The sequence below is a fragment of the Melozone crissalis genome, unplaced genomic scaffold, assembly GCF_028551555.1.
Source record: "Melozone crissalis strain CALT ecotype California unplaced genomic scaffold, PUWL_Pcris_2 ptg000029l_1, whole genome shotgun sequence".
NCBI classification, from domain to species: domain Eukaryota; kingdom Metazoa; phylum Chordata; class Aves; order Passeriformes; family Passerellidae; genus Melozone; species Melozone crissalis.
Genome location: NW_026535807.1, coordinates 20,584,786 through 20,608,051, shown reverse-complemented (window position 1 = coordinate 20,608,051; position 23,266 = coordinate 20,584,786). Strand labels below are relative to the sequence as shown.

The 23,266-nt window shown below is 43.8% G+C and overlaps 1 protein-coding gene across 12 annotated transcripts in view; it reads left to right on the top strand.

The window, feature by feature from the left end:
• The window catches only part of IQSEC1 (IQ motif and Sec7 domain ArfGEF 1), a 300,151-nt gene that overhangs the window by 255,153 nt on the left and 21,732 nt on the right, over nt 1–23,266 (top strand). For all 12 annotated transcript variants that reach the window (XM_054281171.1, XM_054281173.1, XM_054281172.1 and 9 more), the window contains 6 exons: nt 3,091–3,370; nt 3,928–5,192; nt 17,709–17,870; nt 19,157–19,279; nt 20,028–20,194; nt 22,528–22,667. In XM_054281171.1, coding sequence (XP_054137146.1) covers nt 3,091–3,370; nt 3,928–5,192; nt 17,709–17,870; nt 19,157–19,279; nt 20,028–20,194; nt 22,528–22,667 — 2,137 coding nt within the window. The remainder of the gene's footprint in view (nt 1–3,090; nt 3,371–3,927; nt 5,193–17,708; nt 17,871–19,156; nt 19,280–20,027; nt 20,195–22,527; nt 22,668–23,266) is intronic.

Genomic DNA, 23,266 nt, shown 5'->3' with positions numbered 1-23,266 from the left:
CTGCTTCTCACTGCAAGCCTGGAGCAGAGCCCTTGACATTTTTGTGTGCTGGCAGTTTCAGTGAGTGCACAGATAAAAGCCACCCCTGTAACCCTGCAGTGACTGCTCTTGTTCTGAGCCTGGGTTACAGAATTGGGTTGGAGAAGCCCTCCCAGCACTGAGCCCAGCCATTCCCCAGCAGTGCCAAGGCCACCCCTGCCCCGTGTCCCCAGGTGCCACATCCACAGGGATTTTAAACTGTCCCACCCAGGGACAGAGCACATGTGCAGAGCAGCCAGTTTCTCCAGGAGAAGGCTGGCAGGAGCAGTGGCAGGGCTTTGCTGAGGTCCCAGCAGGTGACAGCCACAGCCTGTCCTCACCCTGAAGCAGCTCACCCTGTCCCAGGAGGAGAGCAGGTCGGTCAGGCAGGACTGCCTTTCCCAGCCCCAGGCTGGCCAGACCTGCTCCCCAGTTGTGCTGACACTCAGGGTGACCTGCCCTGTGACCTGCCCAGCACTGAGGTCAGGCTGGCACATCTGGAGGTCCCCAAACTGCCCTTGCACCCTTCTTGCAGAGGGTGTTGCGTGTTTGATAACCTGCAGTGGCCCAGGCCTGCGGGGAGCTGGCTCAGTGAGCCCTGCTGCCAGCTCTGTGCTGCTCCCTCCGTGCAGCAAGCCAACTTGCCATCCTTGCAGCTTCACACAAGTCATACTTGTTGACATGTTTTTCTTCTCTAAACATATGTAAAGTAGAAGAAGTAGAAAGCAAGCTGCTTTTCTTGGCCAGTGAAGTTTCACTTTAATGAAATAATTCATATGGAGCTTCAGCTGCTCCTGGGAGGCCGGGAAGAGCTGAATGGGGGAAAGCCTTCAAGCCTGTGCACGTGTGTTTGCTTGGAAGAGCTCTTGTTGTGCCTGTTGTAAATGTAATTATTTCCATGCTTCAAAGGTCAGGTGGCAGGGAATAGGCCCATGAGCAAAATGAGAGTGAGCATTACAGTCAGTCAAGCATCACATTTATACCTGGAAAAAGTACAAAAGGCAAACTAAAAATTAAGAAGAAACCCTTAACTTTAGTCAGAACTCTGGGCAGATATCCTCCCAATTTGTTGTGATTAGGGCAGTGCCCTTTTTGTTGAGGAAAAGGTTAAGGGATCCATGGAAGGTAGTGTTATTAAAATGTCAACAGGAGGTTATAATCAGCATGGAAGGGATATTAAATAGTTCACAATGCAAGGGTAAGGAAGGCAGAAAACGTCAACAGAACCGAAGAAGATAATTCCAGCCTTCCTGTTAAAAACAAATTTGCCATGCTTATATGGAAAGTACTCACAAATAAACTTGCAGCTAGGATGTGCTGTCCAAAATAGCACAGCTCACAGCTGGCAGAGCAGAGGAAGGAATTTCAGTGTTTAAAAGAGAATGTGAAGCAGCTCAGTATCATACCGTGTCTTTAATGGATGCTTCAGAGAGAATGACCTGTTTGTTTTTAGCGGGTGCTTACACAGTTTCAATGTCACTGCAGAACTCTGCATAGTTTATCATTTTTAAGTTGAAAGCCAGCTGTATCACGGAGGGAAAGGGATTAGTTTCCTGTCAGCTTCCTTTTTGGAAAAAGCAATGTGTGCACACTTCAAATATTTCCAGCCTGGGTTAAGTATGTTTGAAAATACCTTTTGGTTGGAGTCATATTTTGATGGGCAAAGAGAGAGGACTTGCTTTCAGTTTTACATGTTTATAGAAGCATTTTAAGAAGTCTAAGGGGCTTTTTTTTTCTCCTTCCCTTTAAAAAGTACAAACTGTTCAAGCTGAGAGAGTTTGGCCGGGGTTAACCCTCAGCTCTTCAGTCGGTGGAGAACATTCTTTCAGAAATTGCTCTGTACTTTTTGAAGGGACAGCTGAGAGACAACAGGAGAGCTTTGGTTTTTAAGTACAGATGAATGAAGGAAAAAAATACAGGGCGTGGTGGGAATGTGGAGTTTTAATTCTTTGGAGTTTGGATGTGCTGTTCCTAAAACAAAAGGTAGGGGAAGTGCTGCTTGTATTGGTGCATGTGTGAAGTGTTTGCTGAGTCTTTTCAGGAATTAAAAAAAAATAAATCGTTTTTCTGTCAATGTTCTGTGTACACAGGATGAGACAGACAGTAAATATTGGTGTGAAACATGAAAAGATGGAAGAGTGAAAGTGCATGTATTGCAATGTGAGCGTGCCCTCCTGCAAATACAACCCAAATACAAGTTGCTGTTAGTCATCAGTACTTCAGAATACACCTAGGGCTCGGTTTTACAATGTTTCTTATTGTGTGCATCCCTTTTAATAGAAAAGGTGTTTTTCCTTTCCTTTATTCCTTAGCAATAACAGCATTTGTGTGAAAACAAAGTAGTCTCTTTGCTAGATGGGTGCTATCGAGCTTTCTTCATGTGAAACCATGTTGCTTTCTTTAGCTAGAAACACCATCCCTTGGGATGCTTTTACTCCAAAACCTACCAAAAGTATCCCATGGGAGCAATCTTTCACTAGCAGGGAAATAAATGAGATTTCTCTTGCAAATTCTTTTCCCAACTTTAGTTTTTAGAAACATCATAGCTCTCAAGATCCATTAAATCCCTATCTCCATGAGAGTAATCCTTTTATGTCAAATTGTAATATAAGGGTAAGAGAATATTGCTTTAATTGGTCAAAGCAAAGAGAGGCATAAATAAGCATCTGTCATTTTGAATGGAGAAGCTTGGAAATAAGCAGTCTTTTAAGAAATTAGAAGTTTGCATTCATTTTACAGAGTAGTTCCTGAGTGACTTACTCAGGATATTATTAGAAATTAGTGTATAAAGTTAAATAATGCTTGAAACCTCCATTCCCCTGTTTGACTCATGCTCTAAAGATGTCACGGGCATGACAGATTGAGACTTGCAAAAACTACAGCACAAACTGCAGCACAAACTGAGGCGTTTGTCATGAAAGCCACGTTACTTGAAACACCTGCATGCCAACAGCAAAACTTGCTGGATGCCTACACAAAATGAAACTAAAGCAGAACTGTGCTGTTTGCTGTGCAGAATTTCGGTGTGCTGTGCTCACCCGCGGCTTTTGCTGTCTCTCTTTCGTTGTGCAGCGTTGAGGGGGAGGCTCCCAGCAGCGAGACCGGCACGTCCCTGGATAGCCCGTCCGGATACCCGCAGGGCCCTATAACGCACAGCTCCGCCCTGAGCCCCGAGCACTACGAGCACCCCTACGGGCTCTACTCCATCGCGCCGGGCCAGCAGCGAGCCCGCCGGCCCAAGCTGCAGCACTCCACCTCCATCCTGCGCAAACAGGCCGAGGAGGAGGCCATCAAACGGTCCCGGTCGCTTTCCGAGAGCTATGAACTCTCCTCAGACCTACAGGATAAGCAGGTATTTGTGCTCTGCTACCTCGTGTGTGTCTGTGAATTGGGAGAAGTCTTTTCTAGCATGACTTCACTTGGGACTTGTAACTCTGTTATTCTTTGTCCCATACGCCTTCCCCACCTCCTAGAGAAAAGTGTAAAAGATATCAACAGTTTAATTAACATTTAGTAGTTTTAACAGTTAATACTGTTAAAAGTAAAAACAGTTCTTGGAACTGAGATTGTATGCTCCAGGAGTGTACTAGAATGTAATCATGCAAAATGTTTTTCTAAGAAAATGAGTCATTTTGAAACCCAGGTGTTTTTGTTGTCACAGAAAGGAAGGAAGAACTTATTGCAACTGATATTCTCTTACATCTGTGAGGTGAATTAATATACTTTTGTATTTTATGGGGGAATTTGCAGATGACTATTCAGTTCATCATTGGAGTTTTGAGTTTTTACTTTCAAAACCAATACATATAAAGTCTATTAAAGAGGTTAGGAGAGTGAAATGCTTTTGTGAGACGTTCCCCTTGTCCCGAGCTGCACGAGGTGACGAGGGGTGCGTGTGTTCCCTGGCAGGTGGAGATGCTGGAACGGAAGTATGGGGGCCGTCTGATCACCAGACATGCTGCCCGCACCATCCAGACCGCCTTCCGCCAGTATCAGATGAACAAGAACTTCGAGCGCCTGCGCAGTTCTATGTCCGAGAACCGCATGTCAAGGCGCATCGTCCTGTCCAATATGAGAATGCAGTTTTCCTTTGAAGGACCTGAGAAAGTCCACAGCTCCTACTTCGAGGGGAAGCAAGTTTCTGTTACAAATGATGGGTCAAAGCTGGGCTCCCTGGTACCGTCGGAGTGCAACGAGCTCGGGGAGACGGCGACCATGAAGTCCCCGGCGGCGTCCACTGATTTCACCGATGCTATAACAGAACTGGAGGATGCTTTTTCCAGGCAGGTGAAATCCCTGGCGGAATCCATCGACGACGCGCTGAACTGCCGCAGCCTGCACGCGGATGAAATCCAGAGCGCGGAGCAGGTCAGGAGCCGGGAGATGGAGAGGGAGAGCTGTGCCCCGAGCAAAGCAGCGATGCACAACGTGGATCACAGGAAGCTGGACGAGATGACGGCGTCCTACAGCGATGTCACGTTGTACATCGACGAGGAGGAGCTGTCCCCGCCCCTGCCGCTCTCACAGTCCGTGGACAGGCCGTCCAGCACGGAGTCGGACTTGAGGCTCCGCTCCGTGAACTCTTCCCAGGAGTACTGGTCCATGACCCACAAAGACGATAAGTTAGACACTGATACGAGCTGCAGGAGTACCCCATCACTGGAATGCCAGGAGCAGAGGATGAGGATGGATCACCTCCCCCTGCTCACCATCGAGCCGCCCAGTGACAGTTCCGTGGACTTGAGCGACCGCTCGGAGAGGGGCTCATTAAAGAGACAGAATGCGTACGACCGAGGCATCCCCAGCCAGCAAGGCAGCCCCAAACATATCCCTCACAGCATTCCTGCCAAGATCATCACCCGGGAGGAGCAGGAGGCCAGGCACAGGGCTAGGCCCATAGACAGTCACTTGGCCATCAATGGCACAGCAAACAGGCAAAGCAAATCAGAGTCTGATTACTCTGATGGAGACAACGACAGCATCAACAGCACTTCCAACTCCAATGATACAATAAATTGCAGCTCAGAATCCTCTTCTAGGGACAGCCTAAGGGAGCAAACCTTGAGCAAACAAACCTACCACAAAGAGACTCGAAACAGCTGGGATTCCCCTGCCTTCAGTAACGATGTTATCAGGAAACGCCATTATAGGATTGGGCTGAATCTTTTTAACAAGTAAGTACAGCAGTTCCTGCCTTCCTCTCAGTGTCACTGAGAATGAGCCAGGAATATTCTTCTTGTAAAAGGTAAGGTAAGGCTGGTGTCTGATACTGACCTTTCAGTGAATAAACAAGGTGCTTGTGGTGACTGTTCATGTTCAAGTTTAAGTTGATGTCTTTATAGTTTAACACTTCAGGAGAAAAAGAAAAAATGTAATTATGAGTGTAGGAATGGTAGTAAATTATTGAAGATTAATCCAACTCCCTTTTTGGGGAAAAATATGGTGGCTTGATCCTGATCCATTTTTTGGTGTTATGTTATAAAAAATTCAGATTTCTTCCTGCCCTAATCATGTAGGTGGTGTAAAACTCATTGGATAGGAACTAGAAACAACATGCAGCATATGATGAGTTTGCTGTTTAACACTGGCAGGGCCTGGAATTTGTTCAGTAGATTTCATTAAAACTGTGATGCTAAAAGCCAATGCACTGAATATTTTTTTATACTAAATGAATATTTATCGTTTATCACAGAACTATCACAAAATTTGTATTTTTGCCTATGACTAATAGTTTTCCTATGTTTTCTCTGTGGCTTGAGTGATTTCAGGCCTCCTTTTCAGGTAGCAGTGCTTTGATGTGTTTGGATTGATAGGTTGGTGGTTCCTCGTGTATTTGTTCTAACATTGTAGTAAGTTAAAGCTTTTTGCTGCCATTCCATGAGCTGTGCATTACAGCCCCAAGTTTGGCTGTAAACACTTCCAGGTTTAGTTTTTAATCTGTGTGAAAATGCCTTTATGCGAGCTTCCAGCCAATTGGAATTATGCAAATCATAGGATCCCTGCTTGTGAAGTTGAATGGGTAGGAAAATACATCAATTAGCTCTTTTTTAGAAAATTGGAAAATAACATCCTTGGCAGGGCAGGTGGGGAGGAAGGTGTTGGTGCTGTTGGCTGACATTTAACACTTGGTGTTTGCCTGGGTTTTGCACAGCAATTGAGCCCCGAGCAGTCAATGCTCAGTGAGCCTCAGGCTTGGTGAAAGTCTTTTGAGGCAGCTGCAGGAGGGTGTAGGGAAAAAGTGAATGGAAAAAGTGCCCAGGCAGCATGCAGGGGTGAATGAGAGCATTGAAGCTGTCAGGTGCTGCTAGTGACACGTCAGTGGGAGGCTGAAAGTGAAAAGTAAACATCAGGAACAGACAAGAATAGAGGCAGTTGTTTGAAACAGATCAAAGTGACCTTGCTGCACAGATTTGCACAAAGATAAACCTGTTTTCTGCATTGTTCTGAGGTGATGAGCAGCTCCTCAGCAGTGAGTGCTGCAGGACGGGACTCTGCAGAACTCCAGGCAGCACCTCTGAGCGCATCTTTTGCTCTGTGTGATTTCCTTTTCTCCACTGCATTTTATCTCCAGCATTGAAAGCAAAGTGAAGATTGTCATTACTTTCTGCTAAGTCAGTGTGATTCTATTGATTCCTCAGACAGTCCCCAAATATCCCACATATCCCACATGTCTTGGGCTTTGATTGAGGCCCTTCAAGGATTGTGACATTTTCCTTAATGTGCAGTGTCAGGTATTGAACTGTCATAGAGTGTGGTGGTACATAAATCTGTAAATTCTTTTGAGGAGCTGGAGCTGGAGAACCTTCAAAGCTTTATTCTTGTGAAAGCTCAGGAGTCTCTAGAGAGTGCATCAGGTGGGATTGCAAATTGCATCTGGAGGTGAGTGGTGAGTGCAGTGGCCAGGTCAGTGCAGCAGAGTCACTTCACTGTCCTTTCACCACATTATCTTCACAACAGATTTATGGTCATAAAATGAGGGAGCAGGGGCAGCATTGGCAGCAGCTGCTGGGAGGATGTGTGCTCCACCCAGGAGGAAGCACTGAAAGAAGTGGCTTTGAACTTAGCTACTGCAAGAAGGCAACTTTTTTTTCCAAATGTCTGCATCTACCAGAGGAAATTTTAGGCATGTCTTGTACAAGGAGTTCACGTTAATTTAATCGTGTCTTTGAAATCTTTCTTGCAAATTAAGATCCCAAGCCTTAATTAACAAATGTCCTTTCTTTGTGGTACATGAAGCTTGGCTGAAATGCAAAGAATTAAGAACCTTAAAGAAGTGCATAAATTGTAGCAAATACTTCTGCTTTGTTGAGCAGAAGTGGTAAAAAGGATTAGGATTTTGAAAGCATGGAAAGTCACTATCATCTTAATTGAAATTTCAATTTTTAGCTTTTCTGGCTTTCCTATTTTAATAACAATTTTCAGAAGCCAAAGGAGAGTTTTCTTATCAGAGGCCCTTTGTTAGGATAGGCAGTTATGGGTGGGGTAAAAGTTGAGCACAGCTGGTGGTCAGTTCACTTAATCACTGATAGATGCAAAACATCAGGAGCACAAAGCTCCCAGGAGAATGGACAACACAGAACATTGGGAAAAATTATAGGTAATTGAAAATCACTTTTCTGGGAGTTCTATGGGAAGGTGTCCCTACCCATGGCAGAGGGTTTGGAAGAAGTCATCTTTAGGATTCCTCCCAGCCCAAACCATTCTGTGGCTCTGTGATCATCACTTGATCACGGAATTTTTTTCATATTGTAACTTGCCCTTCAATTTAGAACCTGAGTGTTCATTAAAGAAGTGCACTTGCACTTTTCAAAGGCGTTTTGTAGCAGCCCCTAAGCTAGAAGGTAAAGTATCCCCCAAAATGGAATGATTTCTGCCGAAGGAATGGCAAGTGAGTACCAGCTTCTGTGCCCTGCCGTGGCTGTGAATGGCAGCAGTGATTCCCCCTGGCAGTGTGTGTTCCATTCATTCCTCCCCAAAGGAAGGGCTGCAGGTGCATGCCCAGAGTGCAGCAGCTCCCAGGGAGCCTTGGGCAGGCCAGCTGTGTTGAATTGGGCATTTTCTTCAGTGGAGCTGGAAAGAGATGTGGACTGGGAGAAATGCACTAGAAACCATTCCTCCCTCACAGGCAGAAGGAAAACACTACCTAGAAAGGTTTATTTTGCAGGCTGCAAATCCTGCCAATGCAAATCCAGCCTTCGAGACTGGTTTGCTTATAAACAAGGCTTCAAGAGGCCTTTTGACTGCTGCTTTAAAAACAAAAACAAGGAGAAAAAAAAAGAAAAAAGAGCTGTGATTTCATTCTCCTGTTTGTTTTCACTGCAGGCTGGAAATACCAGGTTTACCAGTTATTGCACCCCATTCTGGTAGGATTTTCAGGTTCCATCCTGCTACTGATGCACTGATGGTTCTGAGAGATTAATGACAAGTGTTTAACCTCAGCAGTGTGAGATGTGTCCTGCCCGTGGGTCAGCAGTGCAGGGCTGGCATTCTGTGCACGGGGATTGCCACAGAGCCTGGTGCCACCAGGGGGGTGACAGGGGTTTGTGGCTGCCGGGTGTGTTTGTTGCTAACACTGTTGTTGTTGTCACTGTGTCCCCTGGCCGTGGTGACACACCGGGCAGGGCCATGGCAGGGACAGGGACAGGGACAGGGCAGTGCCTGCTCAGCACTCCTGGGCACAGGGCACAAACACCTTCTGTGTCAGCAAAACGAGGACAACATCTGAGTGGTTTGAAAACTTATTGCAGCCGTGCCTGGTGTTGCAGAAGATGGGAGATAAGGGTTGGCGTTGCTCAGACTCAGTTTTTAATCGAGCAGAGCCCGGAGTCATGTTTAGTGTCTCCTTTGGGATATCAGCTGTTGGCAGGCACTGTAAATGGTCCTCCCATCTGGCAGGGCTCCTGTGGCATTGTGTTCCTTGCCATGGGAGCCAGTCTTGCTGGTGCTGATTGCTGACATTGCTGGTGAGGAGAGGCAGCAAAGTGCAGCTCTGGGGCTGTTTCACTGCTCTGAGCTTGATGCCAGGGCATAGTTTAGGCTTTTCAGCCGAATCCTACATGTACTTCTTGGGGATACATGAACGTGACACCACTTTACAGTGCTAGAACAGAGCCTGGGCCAGCAATAATTTTACAATAAATTTTCCCAGATTGCTTGCACCCTCCACCTCCCTTCTTTTGTCCTCTTTTCCTCTCTGGAAAGGGCAGTGGCAGATGGAGAACTGTTCCCCACGTGTCCTCAGTGCATTACAATGCTCTGTGCTGAAGGGTTTGCTGTAGCTTCTTTTATAAAAGGCCATTATCAAGGTTCCTGCTATTCCTAAGTTCTCCTGAAGGATTTATTGACAGACACAAAAAGGCTTCAGTATCTGTTTGCAATATGCAATGATGTATCATTGTTAGCCCTGAAAGCCCTACTGGCTTCCTCTATTGCTCAATGGGGTGATTTTATTCCAATTTAAAACCCACTGTTGATATGAATTGGATACTAATTCCAGGAGCAGACTTTCTCCATTTCTGGATTCCCCAGAATATTAATTTAAGAAGGGGTTTTTTTATTTTACTAAGCAGATATGAGTGGAATTTGCTGAGTGCTGGTGGGATTATACCAAAGACAATATTACAAATTACAGTTTCTAGATAAATTCTTGTTGGAAATCTGAGGCACACAATAATAATATTGAGAGAAGGCACATTTTTCATTTTCCATGAAAGCAGCTTTAGCTGTTCAACAGAGGTATAAGGTTTCCATCATTTTCCATCTCCAGGTAGAGACTGAAGGTAATTTGGATTCCTGCATACTGTCACATTCAGAAAGTGCTGCAAGCTTGGTTTCTATTTGATATCCTTAAAAGTTTCCAGATGTTGCTTACTTGATTTGTAAAAAACAGTTTTGCAAGTAGTAATTAATTTAACTCCTGTAATAAGTGCACTAATCTGGTGTTCTCAATTTACACCCATCATGCTCATAATGAATTTCAGTTAAGATGCTGAACATATTTCTGTATTGCTTAGAGTCAGTCTCATACAGTATCTGGTCTCTAAACATGTGCTTTTGGACCATCCTCCTTTCAATGTGAATTTGGAAGCTTATTGGAAACATTTCTATTGATTCTGAACTTTGTAAATACAGATTGAGTAGGAGGAAGAATGTGTAAATCAAACTGAGTTCATTCTCCTCACCTTTGAACCAATTCTTTTATTTTGCCAGCTGATCCCTAATATCTTCAATGATTTTTTTGAATGATTTGATAGAAAGAGGAAGGGGGAGAGAAGAGGCTTGGCCAGGATTTCACAACAGAGCCATTTGCTGTCCTCGTGTGTGTGCTAAGAGGGACTTTACTGTTGTTGCAACATCTGGACTGCAGATTATTCAGGCGCAGTCGCTTCCAACAAAAATTAAAATCAAAGCGCTCCATGTAACTTGTCCTCTAACATGCCGAGGAGTTGGTAAGAGGAGAAGAATGTTCTTAGTATGACTCTCATTATTTCTAAAAACATTTAGCCCTAAGTGAGAACACCCAAAGAAAAAAAAGCTTTGTGTGTTTTGCTTTGTTCTGTGCATGTTTTATCTTTTCTCCCGGAGGAGCCATTTTTCCTCCTTTCTTTTCCAAAACAAGTGCTTGGATTAGCATAAATTATATCCCATCCAAACCAGCTGAAATGTAGAACCAATAGTAAATTGAAGCACTGGGTTCAAATATGGGCATGGGGATTCCTTTTATTGCCATTAAAAGGCAATATAAACTGTCCCAAATGTTGGAAGCAAATGTGGCTTTGCTGGAAGCAGCAATAGCTGAGTGTGAGTGGCCCTGGATCCCTGCAAGAGCCATTACCTCATCCCTGCCTCCAGCTCCTGCTGCCCTTAAACATTCCAGGCACACTCCTGCCTCCCTGCTACGTGCCAGGAATGGGAGCTGAGCTCTGACAATGCCTGCGTGCCTGCTGTTGGAAAATGAGCCCATGAATGGAGGAATTTTGCTGGCTGAGCAGCTCCAGGTGCCTGAATTGGAATTCCTTCTGCCCAAACATCTCCAGTGGTCAAATGCTGAGGGTGACAGATGTGACCAGCTGCCTTTGCAGGAATGCAGGGGACAGCTGGAATAGGGACATGGGAAGGCTGTGTGGGAAAAAGAGTTGAGGAAAAGGGAAGGTCCCATCAATGCTTTCTTGTGTAACAGTTCATATCTACCAACTGGATTGGGGATTTGTGGGTTGTAATTGGCAAATCAGAAGATGTTTAAACTGTATTGCACAAAAGGTGTCCCTTTCAAAGGGAATGTGACTGTCAGAGTTTCCCATTTTTACTCAGCAGAGTTGCAGGACTTGAAGCTGAAGTTCTTCTGTTTGGTGTAAGTGTGGTGAGGGTGTGGAAAGAGGATTTAGGGCAGGGACACGAGAAGACATAAAGACAGGGACTGTTCCTTAATTTAAAGGACACAGTCATCCTAAAGTGTTGTTCCTGACAACACTTGCATAAACATGAGGGCTACACTCAGCCCTGGCACACAGCTCTGAGAGAGGCAGCCAGTTTTCCATATGTCTTGTCCCAAAGTGGAATGTGCTTTGCTCTGCTGGCAGCTACAAACTCCTGCCCCTGCTCTGTGAGAAATGCAGCAGGGTCAGAGGAGGTGAGAACAACCTCACAGATTGTTTTGGTTGGGTAATTTAACTAAAATGTTTCCTTCTTACTGCCTTCTTTCTTGTGAGGAAGGAAGGAGTGGGGGGACAAAGCAGCAGGCTGCCCACTGCCAAGGGAGGAATCATGAGGAGGTAGGAAACGCTCTGGCAGGATGACTCGGGGCTGTTTGCACTAGCAAGGACATGTCCAGCTACTGCATTGGAGTGCTTGGGGTGTGCCTCTGTGCCTCTCCACTGTGCTGCCTGCTCTGTTCCTCAGCAATGATGCTTCTTACACAGGAAAATCCTTTTTCTGAAACACCTTTAAACTCCATTTCCCCTCCTTTATTAGAATGAGCCAGACTTTCTGCTCAGGGGCATTTAGGTGCCTTTGGTACACTTTTTGCTCTTTGATACACTTTTTACCCTTCTATAATCAGCTCTGATTCAGGCAATAACTTTTCAGACCAACCTAAGCATCCAGCAGCAGTGATAATGTTCAATGTATCATTTCCTGGCACCTTGTTAGGAAATGATGCCATAAAGAAACTGGTTGGCCAGGCAGAAAGTCATGGTAGAACCACGTAGTTCAGTTGCCCAGTTTCATGAAAATATACATCAACAGAGTTTCCTCTCTTTATTTTGCTCCCTCACCAAGCAGAACCAGGCACTGAGATCACTTCCTGGTGAATTCTTTCCTTAGTGGCATGAGTGGAAATTAACTTTTTGTGAACAGAGGTTACTCCAGGTAATTTGGTGCGATTGCAAGTGTGCCCTGACCTTTCCATCTGTGGTTGGAGGTCTTCAATGAACTTCAGAGAATTAATATCCTAATGTGGGAGAAATCATCCCCACTGGGGCCAAACTGTGGTGCTCCTGCCCAAATTATGGGAATAGCAATCTTCCTGTTTCCATGAGATGCAGAAGGGAGAAATGTGCTCTTTCCTGGCTTATTTTCCTCACCCAGGGATTTTTTCTTGTAATTACCAGAAGATGCAATTTACAGCCAGTTTTTCTTTCTCTTCATTGAATAGTTGTGCAATTGAGAAAAGTACAGCTCAGGGTTCCCACTCAGTTTCTCTCATTTTCCTCCTCTCAATCCCCTTTTGCCTCACTGTGGAGTGAACTCTGACAAGTTGTTTTGGCACTAGTTTGGGCAGTATTTTAAGGATATTGGTTTTTTCCTTCTTAGCCAGAAGGTTTAAAATAAACCTAGGGATTCTCTTGGCTTCACTGCAGCAGCAGTGGGCTCTTCAGCAAAAGCAAAGCAAAAAGTACAACCATAGAAACAAAACCGAGCTGTGTGCCAGACTAAGGAGAATGTTCAACTTGCTTGTTATTGCCAGCCTGGTTATTTAAAAATATTTAATTTCTTCAATGATTCTAAGAAAAGTCTTAGGTTCTTGCATTAAAAAAGCCATCCCTGTTTTTTAGTGTTGAAGTAATGCTTATTTTTGTGACAACTGTAAATATTTTCAAAATGAGATCGCTGGTATCAAAGGCAAGCGAGATTATTATTATTATTATTATTATTATTCTTTTTTTACAGAGGGCTGGCATCATAGCTGCATTAAACACTCCACCTCTGACATGAAAAGATTTCTTTGGCAGCTGTATGTTTGTGAAGTGTTCCTGTTTGCAGTGGGTTTCTAACAGCCTCTAGGAAATGTTTGTACTTCTGGTTTGCTCCTTTTCAAATTGTCTCAGTTTCCCTGTAGCAGAGACAAGGAACCAACAAACACAGGTGTGCCTTCAGAAATCCTGGAGTTACAGAAGTTTCAGCAAGCTTTCACTCTCAGCCAGGCTGGCTTTGCCCCCTTGCCTCAGTCAGCTGTCAGAGCAGTGTGCTTGTGGTTATTTACACTGTTCATAAATCCCTGCTTTAATTCAGATGGTACTTCTGGCATTGCTGGCTATTGGAAATGGCCCATGCTCGTTTGTTAATTAATCTCTCATTTTACAGCTCTCTTACTGGCTGAGCTGTAAAAGGAAATACAAAGATTTCATGTGGTTTAGGGTGTTTGTAAGCTTTACATATTCAGCTTGTCAGGAATGGGCAAGGCTTTACCCACCTTAGTGCTGTGGTTTTGTGGCAGGGTTCTGTTGCAGGCAGTGCTTGTTACTCCTTCTCTCCTTCTCTTGGCTGCTGTGGACATAGGCACTTGATCCACACTGTGGCTTGGATACTACGGTGATGGTGCAGCTGTGGGGAGTGCTTGACTGGATTAAAAAAATAATAATAAAAACCAAGCCAAACCAAACCACCAAACCATGCTGAAAAAAAAAAAGAAAAAAAAAAAAAAGGCAACAACAAAAAGAAAAGAAACAAAAAAGAAACCCAAACCCAAAACACCTTTTTGACCTCTTTCAGTTTGTCAGAAGCCCCAAACCAGCAACAGGAATGTGAGAAGAGCCTGCAGGCAGTGCCACTGGAATGCTCACCAGCTCAGCACTGGGGCTTACTGGGATTGTCCTGCCCAGCAATGGCTGCACCAGGGCACCCTGTGCTGATCCCTCTTCCCATCCAGAATCCAACTAAAAGCTTTTCCTCCACCAAATTCATTGGTCAGAATCATTGCAGTGTTTTTGTAAAAGCAATATTTCTTGAAAATTTAAGGAGAACAGTTTGGATATGTATAGGAAGTCAATCAGGTTTTACCCTTCTTCCATGGAGGAGCTGTCTCTGCCTCCCTTCTCAGACTCTGAGCCCTTCTGGATCTGGCCAGTACTCTCTAAGAAATGAGCTTTTTAAAATATACTGGCTTGATCTGTTATGTTGAAGTTTGCATTAATCCTTCCATCATTTTATTTCCCTTAGAAATCACTTTAAACTAGCCTAAATGTCTTGTTATTAATCAGTTTCTGGCAAGATCCTTAGTCCTTTGATCAACCTCTGAGAATTTTATGAAAAAATTTTGCACCTCTTCTGGTGTTGATTTTTTCTTCTTCTTTCAGTAGATCCTTGTGATTTTTTTTTTGGTTGGTTGTTTCATTTGGGTTGTTTTGTTGGGTTTTTTTGAGACAGAAGACCTTTTTAAACTTATTTTGGAAGCAACCTTGTAAATATCAAAAGTTCTCTAAATAACTACATCATCAGCTATGCAAGGTGCTCATGTTAGAGGGTTTATTTTGATATTAGTTAATGTATTCAAATCTGAAAATAACTGCTCTGCTTCTGCTGCTTCCTCCATTGCTATTTATAGATTTCTTATCTTGTCTGTTATTGGTCTGTGTAATTAACAAGCCATCAGTGGGAATTTTCCTAATCACAAAAGACTCTTAGTTGTAAGTACAAAACAGCCTCTGCCCAACTCTGAGCAGACAGAAAGGAGGATAACCTGTCCAGGGGCCCTGTCCTGTTCCATCCTGACCCTTGTGTGCCCTCCCTTCTGCATCCAGTCAGACACTTGGCAGAGTCAGGCTTTGGTGAACAGGAAGGTGTGTTTAGTTCAGAACAGCTGGGTTTGCCAGCAGAGAATCCCTGGCTGCTGGTGGTGTTCACACCTGGCCTCCCCACAGCCTGGCAGCTCCCTGGGGGGAAAAAACACCTTGGGAAGGAGCAAACGAGTTTCTGGTGCTTTGCTGGAGATGAGCACCACAACCTTCACATCCTCCTGTGCATTTAGGGAGCAACTCCTTCAGACTTGGTGGTGTTTGAAATTTCTGGTGTTGGAGGTGACTTAAATTTCCATTATCCTGTTAGTTCTTCAGTTTCTCTTACTTTGAAAGGAGACAAAATGCTGCTTATGTTAAAAGCAGAAGGGAAGGCCCCCTTGAGTACATTTTTCTCTGAACCTATTGTTAACTTCACTTTTGAAGTAAATTTTACTTGGAAATACAGCACTTCAGAACACTCTGGAAGAGTCATCATTTTCTGGTAAGTACTTTTCCTGGTGAATAGGATAATGTCCCTCCTGGTGGGAGGTGGGAAGGAGCTTAAACAACAATAAACCCTGAGCCTGCCTGCCTTACCAGTGATTGATCAAACAGGGCAGGAGCAGCCTTCATTCCTGCAGCCTGGGGGTTCAGGTGTTATTTTCATATTATTGCTGCCAGGTTACAGCTTTTGTAACAAACTGGAGTATTTTAAATAATCCTAGACTGCTTTCAAATAATCCCAGACTGCAAAACTCCCTGATATTTCACTCCAGCATGAGGGGAGTGTTGATGGGAAAAGAGCTCTTGGCTTCCAGTGTTTTGTAAATGGATTTTTAACTCTGTTTTGGACACTCACCTAGCCTGGTTTGAAGGGTATTTGAATCAAGTGACTTCATATTACCAAAACAGGGCAAAGCTTCTTAGTAAACCCTGACTTACTTAAAATTATACAACCAGAGAGGGGCTGATGAAAAAGAAATTATTTTATCTTTGTGATGATTTTAAATGTTCAGGCTTATACAGGTGTTAGGAATTGAAATTGGTTTTTGGTACAGTAAGTAATGATCCAGCATTTTCTATCTGTCAGGGAAAGGTGATCTTTGGATTAAGCTGTGGGTTTTGAGTGCTGTTTTCTACCTTGACAGTCACTGGAGAGAAGCTCTCCTGGGTTTGCATCTCTCTGAATTTACTGGACAAGTGCAGCTCACTAACAAGGGGGATGGAGAAAACTGTTCCTGTTTTTGTTGGGTGCTGTGAATTTAAATTTAGAAAGATTAAGGATTCTGAAATACAGTTTAAAAGCATATGAACATAGCAATTACATTACTTACAGAAAAAAGACTTTTTAGGATGAAGGAGATTAGTTTTAGAAGATGACCGTGTGTGTAATCTTATTTCAGATGAAAAGAGCCACAAAGCCTGATGCAAGAAATTGAGATTTGAGAACTCCCTTTTGATTAAATTATATATATTTCTCTGATCTAATTCTTAATAGGGTATTAAGTGTATAATAATGGAATGTAAAAGAGTAGGAGAACTGAATGATGATGTATTTAGCAATGTTATTTGCAATTAAAACCCTGGGGAAGGGTTATGGTTGTGTGATCAACCTTGTATAAAAATAGCACGGTCACCTTGTCCTCTCTGATTGATTTTGCTTGCCTTAAAGGAAATATCTTTTAGGTCATCCAGCAAGCTGCAAACCACCCACTCTTACAGGTGGACATTATAGCATAATTCCATAAAAAAAATAAAGCTGCTGATGGAATAACTGGTTCTGTAAAGATTCTCCTTGAATATTTTTAAAAGCAACGATGGTTTTCTGCTGTGTTGCACTGCTGGATGATGCAGTGCACAGTTTGTGCTCTAAAGGGGATTTTGCAGCACTTGAGAATAAAGCAGCATTTGACTTTATAAGCAATATCTTTTATTGCCAGCTCTGTCCCAACCCTCCTCCTCAGCACACACTTCTTAATAAGTTAAAATAAATTACTTTGGTTTGCTTTGTTTTGGGATGTGAAAGTGGTTGCAGCTAAATCTGGAGCTGTGTAAAGAGATGTAAAACACTGCAGAAACTGGGAAGGTGCTTGTCTGAGGGAGGGCAATCTGGGGCAGTGGATGTATTAAAGGAAGGAACTAAAAGTCTCAATTAGATGAGAGTTGCACCATTTTTAATTGAGTTTTTTTGCTTGACTGGCCATAATTTTCCCCCTTATTTTTTGTTCTCTCAGCTTGCAAGTGACACCATTTCAGATGTTTTTATTCATTAAGTTTAACTTTTGCCAGCAGGCAGGGGGAGGCCAGGAGAGCTCCTTGTTTCTTGTTTTTCAGCAGCAGCTTTTCAATTCAGTTTGTGCCTCTCTCCCAGCAACAGGAGCTTTTAGTACTGGTGTTGGGCTTTGTTTCACTGGCAAGGGAGGCTGTTTGCATCCAGAGCATCTCCTTGGAACGGTTCTGGAGCAGGGAATGTGTGAAAACAGGCAAAGATGTGTCTCAAAGCTGTCAGCCCTTAGCAGTGAGCAATGCATTCAGCTGAACATTCCTGCAGCTCCACCAGCCCATCCTGCTGGGACATTGGTTAGCAGTGATTGAATAGATTCACCACCATTGACAGAACTGGCGTGGAATTTGAACCAGATGTGCTCAGGAGGAATGGAAGGGAAGTCAGACTCTTGCACTGTCATTTGTCCCCAGAAAACCCGAGAAGGGAGTGCAGTACCTGATCGAGCGCGGCTTCGTGCCCGACACGCCCGTGGGGGTGGCGCATTTCCTGCTGCAGAGGAAGGGGCTCAGCCGGCAGATGATCGGAGAGTTCCTGGGCAATCGGCAGAAGCAGTTCAACAGGGACGTGCTGGAGTGAGTATTGTGTGGGCAAGGGTGAGCCCTGCCCTCCCTGCTGGCTGCAGGCCACAGAAATGCTGTTTCATTCCCCTCCTTAATTGCGCTAATTGCTTCATTTGGAGGCTGCACATGCACTTCACACCTTGGAATGGGAAAACACCATTTACACCAGGAAGGGGGAAAGGGCTTTTGACGTTCTAACAGAACTTGCAATAATGGGAAGCCTGTGAGCGTTATTGCAGAACTGATAGTAAAGTTTAGGTGAGGATTGGAAAGGGTGTGAGAAATGCCAGGCTCGTTGTTTCATTGTGCTTTTTGCATAAAAGGAAAAATAGTAAAAGCAAGGTGTAAGAATCCCTTGTCAAACAACAAACCAAATAACTATTTAGTGCAATACAACAGCAAGGGGAATAAATAGCTTGCTGTTAATCTACATTAGCTACAGTGTTACTGGAAGAAAAATATGAGCTTCTGCAATTTGTCAGTGTATATCTATACATTTAAGAAAAAGCTTTTAAAAGTGGATGGTGCTTTCTGTGGTTTCTGCATTAAAGTGCTGTTGCTTGCAGTGATTCATGTCTGGTCATTTCAAAACTAAAAGCTAAGCTTAAAGGAAATTTATAAGCCTCTGATTTTAAAGCTGTCTTTAAACAAAGTATTAGAATTATATAGTTCATGTTGCTGATTATATTAAAATGGTTCCCTTTTATTTTTTGTCAGCACTGTATTTTCAGAGCAAGAAAATAATTATTTCTCCATAAATGTTAACTGAAAGTCATGGCAAATGATGGGGAGATGAGAATTACAGTAATAATAGGAGAGTATCCAAACAAGGTTATTTTTTCTCTCTGCAATTAAGAATGTTCCTAGACACAGAGCCATTTAGTACAGATTATTGTGCCTGCTGCAGGCTGTCTGAGATATGATATTTTGAGCAGTATAAACTATTTATTATTGTTGGAGGCATTGTGATAGTTGATTGGCCTGGAAGCACAGAACTAATAATTATTTGTGGCAGTGGTACATCACTTACAATGATCAGACATTTGTCATTCCTGTGGCTCTTCAGTTAAAAAACACAAGGGTCTGCTCACATGTCCACATTCTCATTGATCTGTTATTTTCAACCTCCCTTCACAACTTACCTGCAATTATTGCAATTGCTGCTGGAAGTTTAAAAAACAATTCCAAGAATCTCCGTCAGATAGAAAGTTGAGAAGTTTTTTCTGTTTCAAAATGTTCCCTTTGGTACTGTGTTGTTAGAAATGAAGAGACATGATGTGACTCTGTTTTTGTCCTAGCTGTGTGGTGGATGAGATGGACTTCTCCACAATGGAGCTGGATGAAGCACTCAGGAAATTTCAGGCCCACATCCGTGTCCAAGGAGAAGCCCAGAAGGTGGAGCGGCTCATTGAAGCTTTTAGGTAGGATGTGAAATAAATCCCTCAGTCCCCAGAAACTGCTGCCTTGCAGTCAGACTGCAGAACTGGGGAACCTGGGCTTATCCAAGTTACTTTCCTGATTATTTTCAGTGTCATCATGAGGTACAAGCACTTTCAAATGTCTTGTTTGGGAGGGGAGGTTGCTAAGTATGAAATAGGAAGTTTCATTTGCTGGTGTTGCTCACGTGTGGCATTTGTATTAATAGAACTTTCTCAGAAGTTCTTTCTGGCATCAGTTGAAAAGGTATTCAAGGATTTTTGAACATCTTCAAGAATATATTTGGATTTAGTAGTTTATATGAGTGGAATTAAAAGCCTATATACTTTCTAGAGTGTGTATACTCCTGATTCTTCATTAAATACTTCAACAACAGTGGGAGAAAGAGGAGTCACTTATCAGTACTGACAGAGGTGTATCCAGGGCAGGATAAGTTGGAAATCACCACATGGCAGTAAGCCAAAATCAATGCTGTGTTCTTAGCTGCTATTGGGGTATTAATCACTGAAAAAAGCAGGATACAGAAGTTACTGTAGTAAGTGAAGTTAGAGTTAAGGAGAACCAAACTCCTTGCACGTTCAAGGGCTGCCTCAGGAAAACCTGTGGATGGAAAGCTAAAGCTGTGTCTGGGCAGGGAGCAGCAGCTTGCTGAGGCTCTGGAGTGCAGCAGGTGGGTTATTTGTGCATGTGGGCAGTGCCTCCCAGCCCTGACAGCCTCCCTGGTGTTCCCAGCCAGCGTTACTGCATCTGCAACCCGGGCGTGGTGCGGCAGTTCCGCAACCCCGACACCATCTTCATCCTGGCCTTCGCCATCATCCTGCTCAACACCGACATGTACAGCCCCAACGTCAAACCCGAGCGCAAGATGAAGCTGGAGGACTTCATCAAGAACCTCAGGGGTAAGAGACCCTCAGGGCAAAGCTCCTCAAAGCTTCTCCCTGTCACTGTCCCTGCAGGGACACGCTGTGTTCTCTGGGAACAGCTTCACGCTGCTGTCACCTGGCTGCCATTTGGACAGACTTCAGTCATTTCTGTAATGGCAAACCAGAATTAATTGTGTCATATTTTGTCATTTTTATCTTGTCTTTCTTGAGTGGATGGATGTATTGTCAGGACCTCTCATTTTAGGAGCAGTAAAACCAAAATACTTTTGGTGTTCTGGAATTTCACATCTTGAAAGTCTAAGTCCTGGTTGGTGATTTTATTCCCTGAGATGTATATAAGGCAGTAGTGAACAACCTGTGCTCAGCAGATGTTCCAGCTTAGCAAAGTTTAAGTTAGTGCTGAGATTTTATTGTAAAATCCACAAATACTCCAGAGGCCTGATATGCATCTCTTGGCATAATGCTGCAGTTACATTTGTGGAGTTAGCCACAGCACATTCTGTCAGAACTGCAGCATGCATGCCAGCAGTTCTTGTTGCTGCAGCCATTTCTGTAACAGGCTGCCTTGCTGCAGTAAATCACTGCATCAGAAAGGGTGGCCTGTGGAAGGCTTGGCCATGTGGCACAGAACAGAGGGGGTTTTGCTTGCTTCTATCTGCAAACAAATTGTATTTTATCACTGTATTTTTTATGGAAGCAGTTGTTGTGCTGGGGTGACAAAGTATTCTATCTTTGTTTCTGAAGGGGAGATAAGAGTTTATTGCTTTAAAACCTGTTTCAAAAAGAGACATGCATCTCTCTGTCCCCAGAAAACCCAACTTTAAGCCACTTAGTGAAATTGGACTCCTTCCATTGCTATTAAAAATTCAGGATCAAGCATTCATGCCATTGGTGTGGCATTTGTTAGAATGCAACACCAATGATAATCACTCAGTGCTAAACAATAATATTGGATCTGGGCTATTTTGTCCAGATTAAACTAGTTCTTTTTGAAATCTTAAATGAAATATTGACTAAATAATTATAATGCATTCATACGGTTCTCACATAGGAAATTATTTCATGAATCTTGAGTAAGAGACAGAGGCAAAATGAAATTATTCTTCTGCTTCCTCCCAGGGGTTTATTCCTAGGAGAATGTCATATGGAGGTTTTAGTGTCTAAAAAGGAATTTAACTCATTGTAGCTTTAACACCAAACACAGGTGTGAAAGAAAAAAAAATCCTTTAGTGTTGGAGTGTCGGGGGATAGGATGGTCATGATGGACAGAGAGCAGAGATCTCTGCAGCCAGGTCAGGAACTTGGGGTTCATTGCAAAGGGCCTGGGTGCAGGGCTCTGCTGGGATTTGGGGTTCATTGCAAAGGGCCTGGGTGCAGGGCCCTGCTGGGATTTGGGGTTCATTGCAAAGGGCCTGGGTGCAGGGCCCTGCTGGGATTTGGGGTTCATTGCAAAGGGCCTGGGTGCAGGGCCCTGCTGGGAGCTGCAGCCACAGCTCAGAGCAGGCCCGAGAGAAGGGAGGGGGAGAGAGGATGAGAGGGTGAGAGAGTAAAAGGGTAAGAGAGTAAGGGAGTAAAAAAGGTAAGAGAGTAAAAAGGATAAGAGCATAAAAAGGTAAGAGAGCAAAAGTGTAAGAGAGCGAGGTTCCTGTTCCAATACAATAAATCTTCTTCTGTGTTGAATATTCTGATTCTCACTAACCAATCTAGTACAATATACAAATCCTACAGCATTTCCATACAGCCTATACGAATCATTACATTACCACACTGTGTTACATTTTAAACCCTAAAAACTCCTCTTTGGGCCCCTTCTGCCAAGCTGTAGGGTCTGCTCTGACCCTTGGGCCTGTCTGCAAGCAGAGAGTGTTGTTCCATCAAAAGGGGATCACCTTCAGCCAGCCACACCATTGTTTTCCAGTTGTTCAGTAACTAAAGTATCTCAAAGCTTGCTTTCATTTCAATCTCACTTATAGATCCTATATTCTCAAAATCTTTTGCCAGACAATCATATTTATAAGGCTTTTCTGTTTCATCTTCCCCAACACTTTAGGAAATCAGCCTTTTTATGTCTTAGTTTTAGAAGGGAGTTTTAAAACAAAAAATCCCCAAACCGGGGTGATCTCCATCAATGTCTTGGTGTGTGGGCAGTGAGCTTCTGGACCAAAATCAGCGTTTAAATCACGTTCACACCACTCTGTCTGCGTGGCTGAGGCAGCACAGGATGCACAGGAGGAGCTGGCTGGCAGAAACCAGCACAAACATCCAGGCAGGCAGGCAGCACTGGGAGGGCAGGAAAGCAGAGAGGGGCAGGATTTTCTCCTCCCTGCTAACAGCAGCTTACCCTGCAGGGGTGGATGATGGGGAGGACATCCCACGGGAGATGCTGATCGGGATCTACGAGCGCATCCGCAAGCGCGAGCTGAAGACCAACGAGGACCACGTGTCCCAGGTGCAGAAGGTGGAGAAGCTCATCGTGGGCAAGAAACCGGTGAGTGCCCTCTGCTGTGCCACGGGTAGGGCAGGGCACCAGAGCTGGGCTGCTCCCCACAAATGGCAAAGGTCAGGAACTGTCACAATCATTCCCTGTAAGGCTGACTTAAATTCTGGAGTGTCCATGCAGATGAATTTTGGTTTTGCAGTCGTGGGTAACATGATGATGTTAGGAGTCTTAAAACCCTTTATTGTGAAGCTTTACAATTATGAAATACCTGCATTTTAGGCAGTTCTCTTGTTTATTTCTAAAGAATCAAAGTGCTTTGGTAATGTGCTATTGGAGAGAACTGTATTTCAAAATGCGCACTGTCAGTTACAGCTCCATAATTTACAAGAGTAACAGAGAAATTCTGTTCACATCAGCATCTTTGTCACCTGCTCAGCTTCCTCCATGAGCTGGCATTTGTAAGGGAACATGGGGTCATTTTATCTCAGGACATATCTCAAATCAGGTCCCAGGGATTCTAGTGCTGGGTTTGAGCATCCAAAGATAGGATTGTTGTGGGAAAAGTCCTGAAATATTTTGCTATATAAATGAATCTTGCTCTATAAAAGCATCTCTTGGAAAAGGAGAGAGAAAAAAAAGGCCACAGC